General features: G+C 37.2%; 1 protein-coding gene across 1 annotated transcript in view; it reads right to left on the bottom strand.

Annotated features, from left to right (window-relative positions):
• Nucleotides 1-16,180, bottom strand: part of IMPG2 (interphotoreceptor matrix proteoglycan 2) — a 64,832-nt gene that overhangs the window by 12,574 nt on the left and 36,078 nt on the right. The window contains exons 10-14 of the mRNA XM_031456565.2: nucleotides 14,922-15,166; nucleotides 14,456-14,541; nucleotides 4,885-5,188; nucleotides 2,582-3,885; nucleotides 1,742-1,961 (exon numbers count right to left, since the gene is read on the bottom strand). Of these exons, the coding sequence (XP_031312425.1) occupies nucleotides 1,742-1,961; nucleotides 2,582-3,885; nucleotides 4,885-5,188; nucleotides 14,456-14,541; nucleotides 14,922-15,166 (2,159 nt within the window). The remainder of the gene's footprint in view (nucleotides 1-1,741; nucleotides 1,962-2,581; nucleotides 3,886-4,884; nucleotides 5,189-14,455; nucleotides 14,542-14,921; nucleotides 15,167-16,180) is intronic.

Here is a 16,180-nt window from a genome sequence, read left to right as displayed (position 1 = left end):
GTTAAGTTCCCTGATAATTCCTACAGATACTAGGGGTCAGAGGGCCATGGATCTAGGTTTTACACTGCAAATGGGAGAGACAAATGCCAGTTCACTTGAATGTTAAGGAAAAAATTGATCCTATAAACCTGGATGACTTGGCATCCAGCTGACATGTGAGTTACATGCGAAATTGAGGTAAACACATTTATTCACGTAATTCCCTTTAAAAAGAAGTGGACTGACTTTTGCAAAAGTTTTATAAATCTTCACTGCTTGCATTTCCATGGCTAGTCAAATGCTTTTATATACGTTATTTGTTTAATCCTTAGAACAGCCCCATGAAATACATATGCCAGGTCATTCTATTCCCATTTAATATATGAGGGAGTAAGGCTCAGAGATAAAACAGCTCATCCAGGATCACACAAATGATAAATGGCAGAGCAGAGGCATGAAACCAGGTCTTCTAAATTATAATTAATTCCTTCTTCCGCTGCACCACATGGCAAAGAATACGCAAACATCCTTAAAGAACTCAAGTGGCAAGAGATCTGGATGTTGGGGGATTAGCTAAATCATTTTCTTCACTTTCAACGAATAATGGTCCTTCAAGGATTTCAAAGGAAAGAATGTTTGCTTCTTTCCCAGTTAAAGAATAGGGCTGTCTTCCAAACCAGTTTGAGAGTAAAAGGCACTGGAGAAATACAAATCCAGACATTCTACCTTACTCCTATTCAAAACCACTGTCTTCTGGTATGTAGAAGGTAAAAAAGAACAGTCTGAGTATCCAACAGTATTCTCTGCATCCAAGTCTTCCAAATAAAAACAACAGTTTGTTTCATTCAGTCACAGTATTTCTGAGTGCCTTCTGTATGCAAGACACTACGCTAGGTTTTGGCTACAAAGTGGTTAATAAAAACAGACACAGTCTCAGTCCTTGTGGACAGTGCAACTGGGGGAAATAGCTATGAAGCAACTACGTGCATAAATTAGCATTATCCTAATAGTTATAAACATTACAGAGGGAAAAGAACCAATCTTGACTATGGATGAGTCAGTGAACGTCTTGAGGAAGAGACATTTGAATTGAGGCATGAAGGATAAGCGAAAGTCAGCCAGGAGGAAAAAGAGTTTCAGGCAAAGAAGACAGTACGTGCAAAGGCTTTACGTGGGTTTAGTTGGAAGCTAGGGAGATACGGAAAACAAGAGGTCGCTCTTAGACATCTTAAGCTTGATATGCACAGGACATCTCCAAGTTGAGATCATCAAGTACATAGGAAGATACTGATTCTGGAGCTCAGAAGGTAAGTCTGATCTGCACATAAAAATGTAGAGAGTTACTGACATTTACATTCGACTTACAATAATGGAAATAGATAAAAACAACTTAGGAAAATAACACAGAAAGGAAGAGAGCCCAAATCAACTGGCTTGGCCACACAGAGATGTAGCAACAACAGATCCTATGGATAAGTAAAAGAGAGCCAGGTAGAGCAGGTGAAAAAGGAATGGAAAGTAAACAAGAAAAAGAAACAAGTAACAACCCATTTGAAAAGAGAATGATATTGATGTCCTTGGTAGAGTTATTTCACTAATTACCAAGATGTGGAAAATTTTCCTGACATGGTACTCTTTTACCTGTAAGTATTAAATTCACCTTGACTCAGTGTAGAAGAAAATACACAAGAATAATAACTAGATTCCACTAAGAAACCACCAGTATTCAATTTTCAATATCACCGATATTCAATATCATTACCTGATTCCACATCAAGGGAGTACTTGTCAATAGCCAAGTTCATGGTTTGGTAGGCAGTGGTGCAAAAGTCTTCCAGAATCACGTATACAGCATTGGTGACATTGGGAAGGACAAACTTGGCGAACTTCATTCGGCTGTTTACCACAATACTACCATTTCGGAAGTTCAGGATTTCTAAATTCTGGAACCCAGTGAGATTTGACTGGAGATAGGGAACCAACTACAAGACATGAAAAGTGGTCAGTTTATTGACAAGGTTTTGCATTTTTTTCAATACCTACCATAAACAAATAAACAAGGATGAACCCCTCTACTTTTCTAAATTGTATTCTATATATATTATTTAAATTGTTCACCCAGAAAACTATGGATGGTGAGTTGTTTGAGAGTCATCAGATTTTCAATGCCATTTAGGAAACCCACGGAAATTCTGGACAGTTTTAGACACCAGTGAGTTTATTCTCTCTGTTTTACCTAAGGGTTGCAACAGTGCAGGCATTATAGGCGTTATATTGTGAGATCCACAAAACATAGGTTTCACAATAAAATGTGAAAAGAAATCTTAAACTTGTTTCAGTCCCAGAAATCACAGAATACAATCTCCAGTATCTAAATTGTCACATCACCCTCATGCCACATTTGTGTTTTCCATTTCTTGTATCCACCTGTCTTATTGTTTTGCTACCAACCCTTAGCTATTACACTATTCATACGATGATAGGAAATGAAAATCCACAGCAGACCACACTCCCCTTGACTCAGATCTTACATGCTGAGGGAAAGAGGAGTGGTTCATACACAATTATTCACTAACGCCCATGTCTCACTTCTTATGCTTACCAGTTCTAAGAACCTTTGCTCCAGCGCTTTATACTCCAAAGAGTTTTTATTAAACAGATCTTCTGAGAACATCATGTTAGTCACTCTGAGGCTGAAGAATACCACCAAAGGTCCTGTGGTTTGGGTATAAATCAAGTCATCGCTTTTTGTGGCCTGAGCCACAATAGCCGACTCTGTGGAGTGAATATCTGCAGACATTTCCACATAACTACCAACCTTGCCATTTTCCTCTGGGATTAGCTCAGGCTGATAGTAATCTGTGCCTATCTGGTCCAGTTCCAGTGAAATATCCTGTACGCCCATAATTACTTCATCCTCCAGCAGGGTGGAGCTTGTGGTTGGAGGCAATCTGGTAGATTGTGTCATAGAAGCTTTCAACCAGAGCTTGTCAGTACTCTGCGGCGTACTTGCCAGTGTGTCTCTGGACAATTTCCCTAGGGAAGAAGTTCTTGCCCAGACTACATCTGATTCTGGCAATATGGTCCACAAAGGTTGCACATCTGGCTTCCCTGCTGAAGTTTTGCTGTCAAACCAGTCCTGGCTGGATGACTCTGTACTTTGTTCCATGTCCTCCTTTAGAACAGGTTCTACCTGATCTGGTTTATCAGGAGAAGCAGAGATTGCTATAGATGTCAGCAGAGGAGGTGATTTGGTAACTGAGTAATAATCAATGTCAGGTACCTCTGATGTGTGCTTGGATAGAATTAGAGATGCAGATTGAGTTGTGATCTCTGCAAAGATGGGCACAGTAGGTCCACCAAGGGGCTCTTCCTCTGCAAAGTTTGTGGATCTATCAAAATACCCATATTTTGAATGCTCAATACTTTGATCTGTGGCATCTTTTTTGTCATCTATAACTAGTTTCTCACCTACATCCTCAGTTGACAAAAGGGAATCCTCTGAATCTTCAGCTTCAAGCCATGACTCAGACAATGATTCCGTGCTCTTCTCTAATGAAGTCTCACTCCATGGCCAAGTAATCAGACTCACCTTTTGCCCAGACCCTGAACCTAAACCACTCTCAAATATGAACTCTTTTTCCATAGGTATGTGTGGCACCCAAGAGCTCATTTCTAATTGGCCTTTGACTTTGGAGGTCAAAGACTCCAAGCCAAAAGGCATAGTTATTTCTTTAGCAAGAAGATCTAATGTGACAGAGGAGACTGGATATGGTGAGGGTGTCAAAGACACCCCAGAGTCTTCCATGGATGGTATTGTTTCTTGTGGCACTGAATGAGTGAATGAACTTGAAGGCAATGGATCAATAGAAAGAAAATCTTCTGATCCTTCAACTTTAGTTAATCCTAAAAATAGAGTTTTCCATTAATTAATTCACAAAGATGCCAAAATACATTCCAAGTCTTACTAATGAAACCAACCACCTGTTTTTTCCCACTAGATTACAAAGGACAGTTGCCAACTTTTGCTTTGCTATATCCAGTAAACAACAAGAAGGCATGATTATATTTTTGTGATGTGGTACAATCATTCATGATTATAACTCCCTTCCCTGAGGATAACAAGACATCAGGCTTTGAAATAATTAATCTTCAACACGATTTTTTTTTTATTCCATGAAAATCAAGAAATGCTGGTAGCCATATTGACACAAAGACTGAATCTAGTAAAAACCCAGGAAGAAAATTCCCTAGGAAATTTTGTTGGTCTCTGAATTCTCAGTTTCTTGCTGTTTATTGTCCATCATCCTTCAGGTTCACCCAATGTTCAAACTCCTGGACTCACTATTTATATCTTTGTTCATCTTCCTCTTTCACGTGTATACTCCATCCCTGAGTCACATTGATTGTCCCTTTCCTCCATATCAGCTAAATCATCTGCTTGACTTCCGTAATCTCTGCTGTAGCTGCTCTAGTTTAGATTCTTCCCTTCTCAAGCCTAATGCCAGCGAAAAATCTCTATGTACTTGCCCCCAGTTAATCCTATTAAAAGATAATGGAATAATCTTCTTTGAGGCTGTTTGTTTACCACTCAAATATTCAAGTAAGTAAAGCAGTTCTTAAATAGTAATATAATTAAGTGATACATTCTTTAATAGGACCTTCAAAATATCTATCTGATGAAATCACTTCAGCCCACAAGTTCATTTCTTATTATTTACCTATTTGGACTCTCCGTTCCAACCAAGTAAAGCTGACTGTTCCCTTTCTCACACAACATTCCCAAGATGTGTCCTCCTAATGAATGTTATCATGCTTTCTAACTGACTCCAGTCTCCTGCTCTCTTCAAAACTCTTCTCATCTGATACAATAAGGAAGTATGAAAAGTGATTAAAATTCTTTACCATCTTCTAATGGGTGAAATCCGGAAGTCCTTTCTTCAGAAGCCATCGGCAAGCCAGTGTGAAGCACTGCTGGGGTGACAGAATGAAGAGTCAAGCTGCTAACGTCTAAAACCTCTGGGGAAGAACTGAGGCTCACCTTCGAGGGAAAGGCTAATTTGGGTGTAGACACTAAATCACCCAAAGGGCTTTCTGACCAGAGTTCCCTGCCAGTGGCTGAAGGAGGACCAGAGCTGAAATCAAGTGGTGAAATACTGCTTGTGGTGGATTCATCTGCTGAGGGCCATTCAGCTTGAGGGGTATTATCCTGGAGGGGCAAAAAGAGGCTGAATCATATCACAGATAAAAGAAACACATAAAAATAATTTCAAACACCACCTATCTATCTACATTCCCAGATTTTCTAGGGACAAAAGGCAATGTAATATTGGGGAAGGAGAGGGAGATAGGGCTCTAGAACCAAACAGATCTAGAATTAAATCCCAATTCAACCACTTACTAGTTGGAAAATCTAGAGAAAAATCATGTATCTCTTGAATCTTACCTGGAAAGTAAGAATAGATGAGATAACATATTCAAAAGACCACAAAAAAAAAAAAAGTGAGTTTATGGGAGAAGATGCTGTTTCTCTTGCTTTAGATAGTTCTCTTCCCTCTATCTTATTAGCTTAAATACTTCAAACACACAGAAGTTACTAATATCTATTATTTGTTGTCAAGGGCCTAAGCACATTGCCCACAACAGGAAGAACAATTCGTGATTTTATTCATCATTCTGAAAGATAATGATTTGATCAAGGTCTTTTATTTTGATAAGAAATGGCACCACATCAAAATGTGGTCTCATTACCTCAAACAAATAGCAACATCTGTGAATTGTATCACACTTACAAAATACAATTTTCTTTTTCCAGTGACTTTTTAATAACATAGTACTAGTCATATCTTAAAATGTAGCTTCAGGAATAGAAAAGTAGACAGAAACACTATCCTTGAACATGCTAATTCTTTAATCCTACAATGAGATTAGTCTGTGTTAAAAAGTTTAGTGATGACGTTAATAGGTAAAACTGGCCATGACATGGACAGGAGTTTATATATTCCAATCTATGTTGAATAACAAAAAATAAGAAGTGTCATATGCAAAGAAGGAATTCATAAAATATTTCTAAAAACTGAAAAAGGGAAATACAAAAGAGCAATCATTCTCTAATCTAAGTAGCATTAAAATCACATGCAAGCTTTTTAACAACACCAATGCCCGGGCCCCACACCCCAGAGATTCTAACTTAACTGGTCTGAGGGTAGAACCTAGATATGGTACTTACAAAAACTCCTCAGTAGAGGATACATTCTAATCTAGAAAATAAAGAGGGAAATGATGAAAAGTGGATAGTACAATACTAGTAAATATTTTTGGTAATGTGGCTTTGGTCAAAAAAAGGAATAGAAGTAAAACACATCTGAGCACCCCCACACACACCTCTTCCACCTCACAGTTAGCTCCTTGTGCACACTCCCTTTGGCAAAGACAGGGAACTTTGACAGACAATTAGTGAGCAGGCACAGAAAGCTGGCCTGAATCTATAGGCCAGAGAGAGACTACAACTTGAGCTTCTGTATTGTCCTTGGAATAGCCAAAAGATAGCTGTCTGGTGCATTGCAGGATCAAGAGAAGGCATATAAGCTTAGGACTTTGCCACTTGAGGCAGCAAGAAGTGTGAAAAACGTGTGTCAAGAGGAGGCTGAGAAAAACTCAGAATCCCAGCAGGGCTGATGGAAGATATTTCTCTCCTAAAGTCAGTCAGTAAAGATTGGAGGAAATGACTTCTACTTCAAATGTGAATACAACAAAAGACTTTAAGGAACATGAAATGTCAAAGAACATGATATCGTCAAAGGATCACAATAATCTTCCAGTAACTGACCCCAAAGACATGAAGGTCTACAATTTACCTGGCAAAGTCAAAATAGCTGTTTTAAGGAAGATCAATGAGCTACAATAAAAAACCAGAAAGACAGTTCAATGAAATCAGAAATCAAAACATAAACAAAATAAGAAATTTAACAAAGAGATAGAAATCACACACATACACACACAGAAAGAGCCAAACAAAAATCCTGGAGCTGAAGAATACAATAAATGAAATGGAGAATGCAAAAGAGAGCATAAACAATGGGATATATCGAGCAGAAGAAAGAATCTGTGAAGTAGAAGACAGGACTGCTGACAGTTGTCTGGTCAGAAGAGAATAAAAAAGAATGAAGAAAGCATGAACTATGGGATACCATCAAAAGAAACAATCTGTGAATCAGTGGTGTTCCAGAAGGAGAAGAGAAGGAGGAGGGAGTAGAAAGCTAATTTAAAGAAATAATGACTGAGAACTTTCCAAATCTGAAGAGAGAGATTTAGCTTTGGGGCTTTTTTTTTTTTTTTAATTTTGTTTTGTTTTTCTTCCTTGGTTAAGTTTATTCCTAGGTTTAGGGAGAGATTTGACCATCCAAGTTCACAAAGCTCATTGGACCCCAAGCAAATTCAACTTCAAAAGATCTTCTCCAAGACATATTATAATAAAACTGTCAAAATTAAATACAAAGAGAGAATCTTAAAAGCACCAAGAGAAAAGAAGTTTGTAACTTACATCAAGGGAACCCACATCATGCTATCAGTGGATTTCTCAGCAGGAACCTAACAGGCCAGGAGAGAGAGGGATGATAGATTCAAAGTGCTGAAAGAAAAAAACCTGCCAACCAAGAATACTTTATCCAGCAAAGCTGTCCTTCAGAAATGAAGGCAAGATAAAAATCTTCTCTGACAAAATCTGAGGTATTTCATCACCACTAGACCAGCCTTACAAGAAATATTAAAAGTTCTTCAAACCAAAATGAAAGGACACTAATTTGTACCATGAAAACATATGAAAATATGTAACACACTGCTAAAGGTAAGTATATATTCAAATACTGTAATATTATGTGTAATATTGTGTGTTAACCACTTAATTCTAGTAAAAAGGTTAAAACAAAAGTATTAAAAATAACTATAGCCACAATAATTTGTTAATGAACATACAATAAAAAAGAGGTCAATTGTGACATCAAAAACATAAAAGAGAAGGAGTAAAAGGGTAAACTTTTCATTTGCCATCAAAGTTATGTAGTGAGCATAAAATAGACTGTTACGTGTATAATACATGTAAGTCTGATGGTAGCCACAAAGACAAAACCTACAGTAGATACACAAAAGGTAAAGAGAAGGGAAGCAAGTAGAGCTCCAAGACTGAATCATGAAGCAACAGAAAAGCTAAACAGACCTCAGTAATCAGAACCTCCCTACAATGAAAAGCCATGACCAGAAGGTTTTACTGATGAATTCTTCCAAACATTTGAGGAAGAATTAATGCTAATCTTTCTCAAACTCTGCCAAGAAACTGAAGAGGAGGGAACACTCTCAACTCATTTTAAGAGGCCAGCATTACCTAATACCAACAGCGGACAAGAATACTACAAGAAAACTATAGATATCCCTGATGAAAATACATACAAAATTTTCCAACAAAATATTAGCAAACTGAATTTAACAGCACATTAGAAGGATTATATACCATGATCAAATGGGATTTACCTCTGCAAGGATAGTTCAACATAAACAAATCAATAAATGTGATGCACCATATCAAAAGAATGAAGGGTAAAAACTATGCAATCATCTCAATAGATGCAGAAGCATTTGACAAAATACAATACCCTTTCATGATAAAAAAAAAAAAACTCTTAACAAACTGGATATAGAGGGAATGTACCTCAATAAAACAAAGGTCAGATATGACAAGTCCATAGCTAACCTCATACTCAACAGTGAAGAGTTAAAAACTTTTCCTCTATGATCAGGAACAAGAACAGGGTGCCTGCTCTTACCACTCCTATTCAGCATAGTACTAAAAGTCCTGGTCAGAGCAGTTAGGCAAGAAAAGGAAACAAAAGGCACCAAAATGGGAAAAGAAGAAGTAAAGTTGTCACTATTTGTAGACGACATAATCTTATATATAAAAAACTCAAAAGACTGGAACAAAAAAAATATTGTAACTAATCTAAAACAAGTTCAGTAAAGCTGCAGGATACAAAATCAATATACAAAAGTCAGTTGTGTTTCTATACACTAATAGCAAACTATCTGAAAGAGAAATTATAAAAACAATCCCATTTACAAGTTCAACAAAAAGAGTAATATACCTAGGAATAAATTTAACCAAGGAGGTAAAAACTCTATTCACTGAAAACTATAAGACAGTGATGAAAGAAATAAAAAGAGATACAAATAAATGGAAAGATATTCCATGCTCAAGGATTGCAAGAATTAATATTGTTAAAATGTCAAAAGCAATCTATAGATTCAATGCAATCCCTATCAACATTCCAATGGCATTTCTCACAGAAACAGAACAAACAATACTAAAATCTGTATGGATCCACAAAAGACCCCAAATAGCCAAAGCAATCCTGAGACAGAAGAACAAAACTAGAGGCATCACACTTTCTGATTTCCAACTATATTACAAATTGACAGTAAATAAATCAGTTCTGGCATAAAAATAGACACATAGACAAATGGAACAGAATCCAGAGCCTAGAAATACACTCTAGCAGATATAGTCAACTAATATTTGACAAGGGAGCCAAGACTCAATGGGGAAAGAATAGTGTCTTCAATAAATGGCACTGGGAAAATTGGACAGCTACAGGAAAAAAAAAAAGAAAGAAAGAAAGAGAGAAACTGGACCTCTACCTCTGCTATACATAAAAATCAACTCAAAATGAATTAAAGACCTAAACCTAAGATCTTATGTAGGAAAAAACACAGAGAAAAAGCTCCCTGACATTGGTCTTAAAATGTTTTTTTGGAAATGACACCAAAAGCACAAGCAACAAAAACAAAAATCAATGAGTGAGACTACATCAAACTAAAAAAGGTTTGCCTAGCAAAAGAAAACAATTAACAAAATGAAACCTATGTAATAGGAAAAAATATTTATAAATCATATATTTGATAAGGGGTTAACAGCCAAAATATATCAGGTACTCACACAACTCAGCAGCAAAAACAAAACAACCAAAGACATTTAAAAATGGGCAAAGAACCTGAATAAACGTTTTTCCAAAGAAGATTTCAAATTGCCAATAGATACATGAAAAAATGCCCAACATCACCAGGGAAATGCAAATCAAAACCACAATAAAGTTCCACCTAACATCTGTTAGAATGGCTATTCTCAAAAAGACAAGAGAAAAGTGTTGGTAAGGGTGTGGGGAAAAGAGAACCCATGTGCCCTGTTGATGGGAATGTAAATAGTTATAGCCATTGTCGAAAACAGTACTGAGGTTCCTCAAAAAATTAAAAATAGAATTACCACAGAGGGGAGGCTATAGCTTAGTGGAAGAGCACATGATTAGCATGCACGAGGTCATGGGTTTGATCCCTAGTATCTCCATTAAATAAATAATAATAATAAATAAACCTAACTACCTCCCTTTATAAAAATGGAATTAACACATGATCCAGCAATCCCAGTTCTGGATATATGGATAGAGGAAATTAAATCAGTAAGTGAAACAGATACTTGCACTTTCATGTTCACAGCAGCATTATTCACAATAGCCATGATATGGAAATAACCTAAGTGTCCATCAACAGATGAATGGCTAAAGAAGATGTGCTATGTACACACAATGGGATATTATTCAGCCATGAAAAAGAAATCCTGCCCTTTGTGACAATGTGGATGGACCTTGAGGGCATAACGCTAAAGTGCAATAAAGCAGAAGAAAAAGACAAAAACTGCATGATATCACTTATATGTAGAATGTGAAAAAGCCAAACTCATAAAAAAAAAATCGCAGAATGGGGTTTTCCAGGGGCTGGGGTTGGGGAGATGGAGAGATGTCAGTCAAAGGGTACAAACTTGCAGTTACAAGCTGAATAAGTTCTGGGTATCTAATGTACAACATGGTAACTATAGTTTACTGTGTTACATACTTGAAAGCTGCCTGAAGAGTTTATCTTAAATGTTCTTATCACCCCCCGCCCCCAAAAAAGGTAATTATGTGAAGTGATGGAGGTATTAACTAACTGTACTGTGATAAGTATTTCATAATATATAAGTGTATCAAATCATCATATTGTACACCTTAAATTTATACAACACTGTATGTCAATTATATCTCAGTAAAGCTGGGAGGAATAAAAAGAATGAACCAGATGGAGAGAGCAAGAGTTCAATTCCACATAAATGAAAAGACAATAAATTGAAGTCAAGAATGTAGAAGTAAAAAAAAAAAAAAAAATTAAGTAAAAATACCAGCTTTTGTTTTGCCAAAGGCTTGGGTGATTTATAAGGCCATCTTTAGGTTTATAAAAATCTTATCTTAGGAAGCAGGGCTGAGCATACACGTATGTGTGAACATAACAAACAAATCAAATTTTATAACTAGAAAGGCTCTTAAGAATATTTAGTCCAACCTTGCCTATTAAAGATAAAGAACTGAGGTTCATGGAACCATCCCAGTGCTCTGTCCACTATACCAGACTACTCATTGAAGGAGATATACAAGTGTATATACCCACATGGCAAAAGGATTCCCAGAGGAGAAACTGGAGCTGGCCGACTTGGCAGCCTATTCTCATTCAGGTTAGCGTATGTGCGCAGATCTAAAAGACCCAGCTGAACACAAAGGAGAGAGAGGAGGCGGGACCATTTTCTATTCTTTAAATGTCTGCTATGTTGAATATGAAGGCTGTCTGTATGTAAGGAAAAGTTTCTTCCTGTCTCATTTTTTTCTATTATCTAAAACTACATATATACATTCAGTGAAAAGTAAGAAGGCCATCTGCTCGACACCAAGTACTGTTCCTCAGAATAGCAGTTATGATGATGACAGGTCATACCATACCAGGGAATTCACTTGTTTTTCTCTTACTTATTTAAAACCACTTCTAGAGATGTGTTAGAGTCACTTGTGCTTCCAGTTGAGTCAGATATATTTGCATCCTTGTAAATTCTAAGTGCGCATTTTTTCAGACTTCCAGGAGAGATGGCTTAAGCCCTTTGACATACACTTAAGAAACTGAGTTTTACCAGACAGATCCTATGACCAGACACACATCAGAAAGCAGCTGAATCCTCAATGAAAAAGAAATCCTCAAGAAATAAATGACTTCAATATATCTATAAGCTGAATTCCTTTTCATTACATAAAAATTAAAACAAAACATTCTATCCTTAATAAGTCAAGTCACAAGTAAGCAACATAAAATGTGCAAGTAAACAACATCAATTTTTAAATGAAGGAAGACCAAATCTTCCAAACAAGTACCCCCTAAAACAATGGCACAGCAATGAAGCTTTCTCATATATCTTAAAAGGTGAACACATCCATGCCAGGAATAACACTTCATTTATTTTTATATGAATAGATGTTCCCATGGTAACAAATTCAACTTATGAATTCTTCTTTTAGTTCAATGTAGTATATTAACAGGTTTAATATTACCTTGGCCAGTTTCACTTCTGCTAATGCCAACTGAAAAGCTTACTAGTGCTATAGGAAGCTTACTGTGCAACAAGTGATTTTCCAAATCAGGATGCCAAAAGGTGTCAAATCCAATATCCCAACATTCTTACCTCTAAAATAATTGCTAAAAATCAAATCTAGTTAAAAAAAAATCTCACTTCCACTAAAGAACAGAGGGGGAAATGGGGGAGAAGCAAGAACCAGACACTTCTAACTAATCATTCTTTTTTTTCATGCCTTATTATCACCCATTAACATTCCAATATCTCCTCAAATTCAGAAAAGTAAGGAGTTGGCTTAAATGCCAATAGAACCACAAAACAGGCAATATAAATGGACAATGAGTCCAATTAGTCAGTGCTTGGTATCATTAAGGGTGTGGCCTCTTTCAGCCAAGCTCTAGACACTTTTTGCAATGGGAAATGTAAACTTAATGATACCAGATCTCCTGGTTTTCCAAAGAAGTTGGAAACCTGCATTTTTATGCAAAAATCTCCTAATTTTTAAATATTGGCTTTTTAAAAAATTTGACTCCAAAGCACAGGCCTCTAGCTGGATCCAGATGGCTAGTCTCCAGGTTGCAACCCCGGCTTATACAGAAATCCTTGTCTATCCAACATCATTCTAAAACATCATCACAATATTGTGGTTATTAGAGAGGCCCTGAGTAGAATGCGATTAGAAGACCGGAGACTAAAGGTGCCATGTTCACTGTGAATCACCACTCCTTGCCACCACACCCTGAATGAACTTCTATGACAGCACCACATTATTTGTGTAGAGGTCTGTCTACCACAACCAGACTGGAAACTTCTTGTAGGCAAGGCCACACCTTATTTGTCTTAGTTTCCTCAGCACTTGGCACATGAAAAGCACAAAATAAATATATTTGAGTGAATGAACAAATAAACACCAAATGAATGTAATCTCTGAGGTCAGTCCCCCTCTAACCATCTTTCTCCAACATGGAACTTAGTGAAAAGAGTATTTTCAGTGACTCCACATTTCAAAACTGAGTTGCTCTATAACTGAGTAGAAGTAATGGCTGCACAAATTAATTGTTAAGCCAATTTGGGGCAGGCTTTCTAAATTTCCACTCCTGCATTAAAGCCAAGAAACAAGTATTTCAAATTAATCAACAATTTATCTTCTGCCCCATGAGACAGAAAAGAAGCCTCAAGGAGTAGAAGGAAGCGGGGAATGTGGATTAAGGCAGCCTCCATTCTGTGTCTGTGTGATAATAAAAGATAATGTAGTCACTGTAGACAGTTTAGTCTCTAGTGTTGTTGGGGCTGTTGTTTTACCTGCACTTGAGGAAGCCACTTTCTATTCTACTGGATGCTTCCCTAGAGGTGATGTGGCAAGTGGAGGTTTGAAGGGGACAGAGGAGAGCCCAGGGCAGTTGAGTGATAAGAACAAAAAAGAAAATTCATTCCATGCTGTTTCTGTGCAAATGGGAATGTTTTCTGCCCAGGCGAAAAGGCAGCCTGACTCGGAGTCTCTCATTGGTCAGCTAGCCAGTGTTTCATTCTTCCTTCCCTCCTCTCCATACACACACTGCTCTATAAGCTTTGGAGTCTAAACTTTTTCTTCAATACAATCCTTGGGACAAAAATCTATACTCTGTACCTACATACATGAATTTATAATCTTGGCTATAAAAACTATTTCTGTCTAACTTTTAAAGAACAACACAGTGGCACTCATAGCTTAATTATCACCAAATAAATATGAACCATAAATAAGTTTTCTACCACATGTGGAGTCTGGCAATGCCAAATGTGTGGACTTCATTTAATTAACCATGCTGAAGGTTTAAATTTTCCGAATCAATATTTAGGACCCGTGATCTGACAACTATGAATAACATCCCAAGGATGATGTAAGAAAATATTTGAAATAGGAACAGCTTGGGAAATTCAAGTTGCCAAAGTAAGCAGGTGAGTGTACCAAAGAGAGAAGCCTGAGGGCCTGGTTCTAGGCATGAAACACAGAAACATACTTACCAAAATAGATGGTAAGGTTTCCTGAACACCTGAACTTTGTGTGTTCCACACCTGGTCTTCACTTTGGGGAAGTAAAATTCCTCTCACTGAAAAAAGAACAATATTAAAGAACATTTTTAGTGGAGACACTATTGTATTTGAGGTTCAGGGACAAGTGAAACCCAAGTTCCTCCTTTTTATAGCTCAGATTTGGGTTGAACAGATGGGGGGTACTTGCATAGAAAATGCTTGGTGCTTTATTCAGATATTTGACTTGTACTAGCACAGTCTGTCTAGATTATAAGACTCCAACATAAAGAATCTTCCCATCATTACATGTAGGACACCCCTGTATTACCTTCTTTCATTTCTCAAGCAGTTTTTACTCATTTCAAGATTCCCACGAAGTAGCTATTTAAAGTGACTTTTTTTTTCATTTTAATAAGAAAGTTGAACCATACAAGGACTTAATGGACATCAAACTTACCATCGATAAGCTGAAGGGAGTCAGGATCTGGATTCAAAGAGGAGCTCCCCAGCAAAAACTTCTGGTGCAGTGTCTCAGCAATGTAATCCCTGAAGTTACTAATTGTGTAGACAGCAGTGGGCTTGTCATCCAGTCCCACAAGACCATGGTTCTCCACCTTGTTGGAGTGAAGGCTAATTAGGTCCCAGGTGGTATTGCTGATGGCCTCGCCATTGAAGGTAACTGCATAGTGAACATCTACGCCACTATGGATGAAAAGGGAAAACAGATCAGGTCCTTTTAAGGAAACACACAGAATGGTGCTTTGAACTCCTGGGGAACAAATATTCAACCTCAGGAGTCTCAAAAAGCAAAATTCCATCACCATTCTCTGCAGACTCGGGGTAAACTTTGGCCATCCCCTTCTTCCCAGAGAACAGAGGGTCATAACTCTAAGAACATGGAAAGAGTTCCAAGGAGGCCACAGAGTCAACCCTGCAGAATGCCGAGCATCTTCCTCCCCAACATTCTCACCCCTTCTTTCCTCCTTCAAAACCAACTGCTCCTTTTCACTATCAACCTGCTTCCTCCTTTCCCTATTTAAAAACAAAACAAAACAAAACAAAACCAAGCCTTCTAACTCCAACAATGGGAAATCCTCTTGCATCTCTTTATTATTGTTGCTGGATGAATTATGTACTCCACAGCAGGGAGTGAAGCAATGAAAAAGTTTAATTACTATTCACTAAAACATAGTTATTTATTGTGAAAGGAAAATATGAAATATTCGGAAATAAAGCAAACTGATGATTTGTGAGTTTTTAAAATATCATCCTAGAATATTTTCTAATATGATAGTTATCTAAGTCTCTCAGGAGAGGTACTTTTGTTTGACAGCCCAGACAATTTACAGTCCTATAAAGTTTAATACTGAATTGTAAAAGAACTACTAAGATGTGACGAGATTTTTGGCCTGGTAGGAGTGATAACTCCACAGTTTATGATTTTACTACCCTGTAAGGCATTAAGCAATGTTGTCTCTAATTTAGCAAACCTGTCCCAATTAACTATATAAATTTCTTTCAAACGCTGTAGAAACTAGCTCTCGTTTTCTTTCTGGCTCCCTCACTAATGAGTTGAATAAGACTTTGACAAGTGCTAAGAAGTAACTCTGTCTGGGAATGGGGCCTGATTTTCACTCTCTCTTCCCACAAGCAAAGAGAAGATTTCTTGGAATAAAAGGATAAAGTGAAACAGTAGGAGTTGATGTGTCATTTGAT

This window comes from Camelus dromedarius, chromosome 2 (genome assembly GCF_036321535.1).
Source record: "Camelus dromedarius isolate mCamDro1 chromosome 2, mCamDro1.pat, whole genome shotgun sequence".
NCBI lineage: Eukaryota > Metazoa > Chordata > Mammalia > Artiodactyla > Camelidae > Camelus > Camelus dromedarius.
The sequence above is the reverse complement of the archived record's forward strand: the minus strand, read 5'-3'. Positions and strand labels throughout refer to the sequence as shown.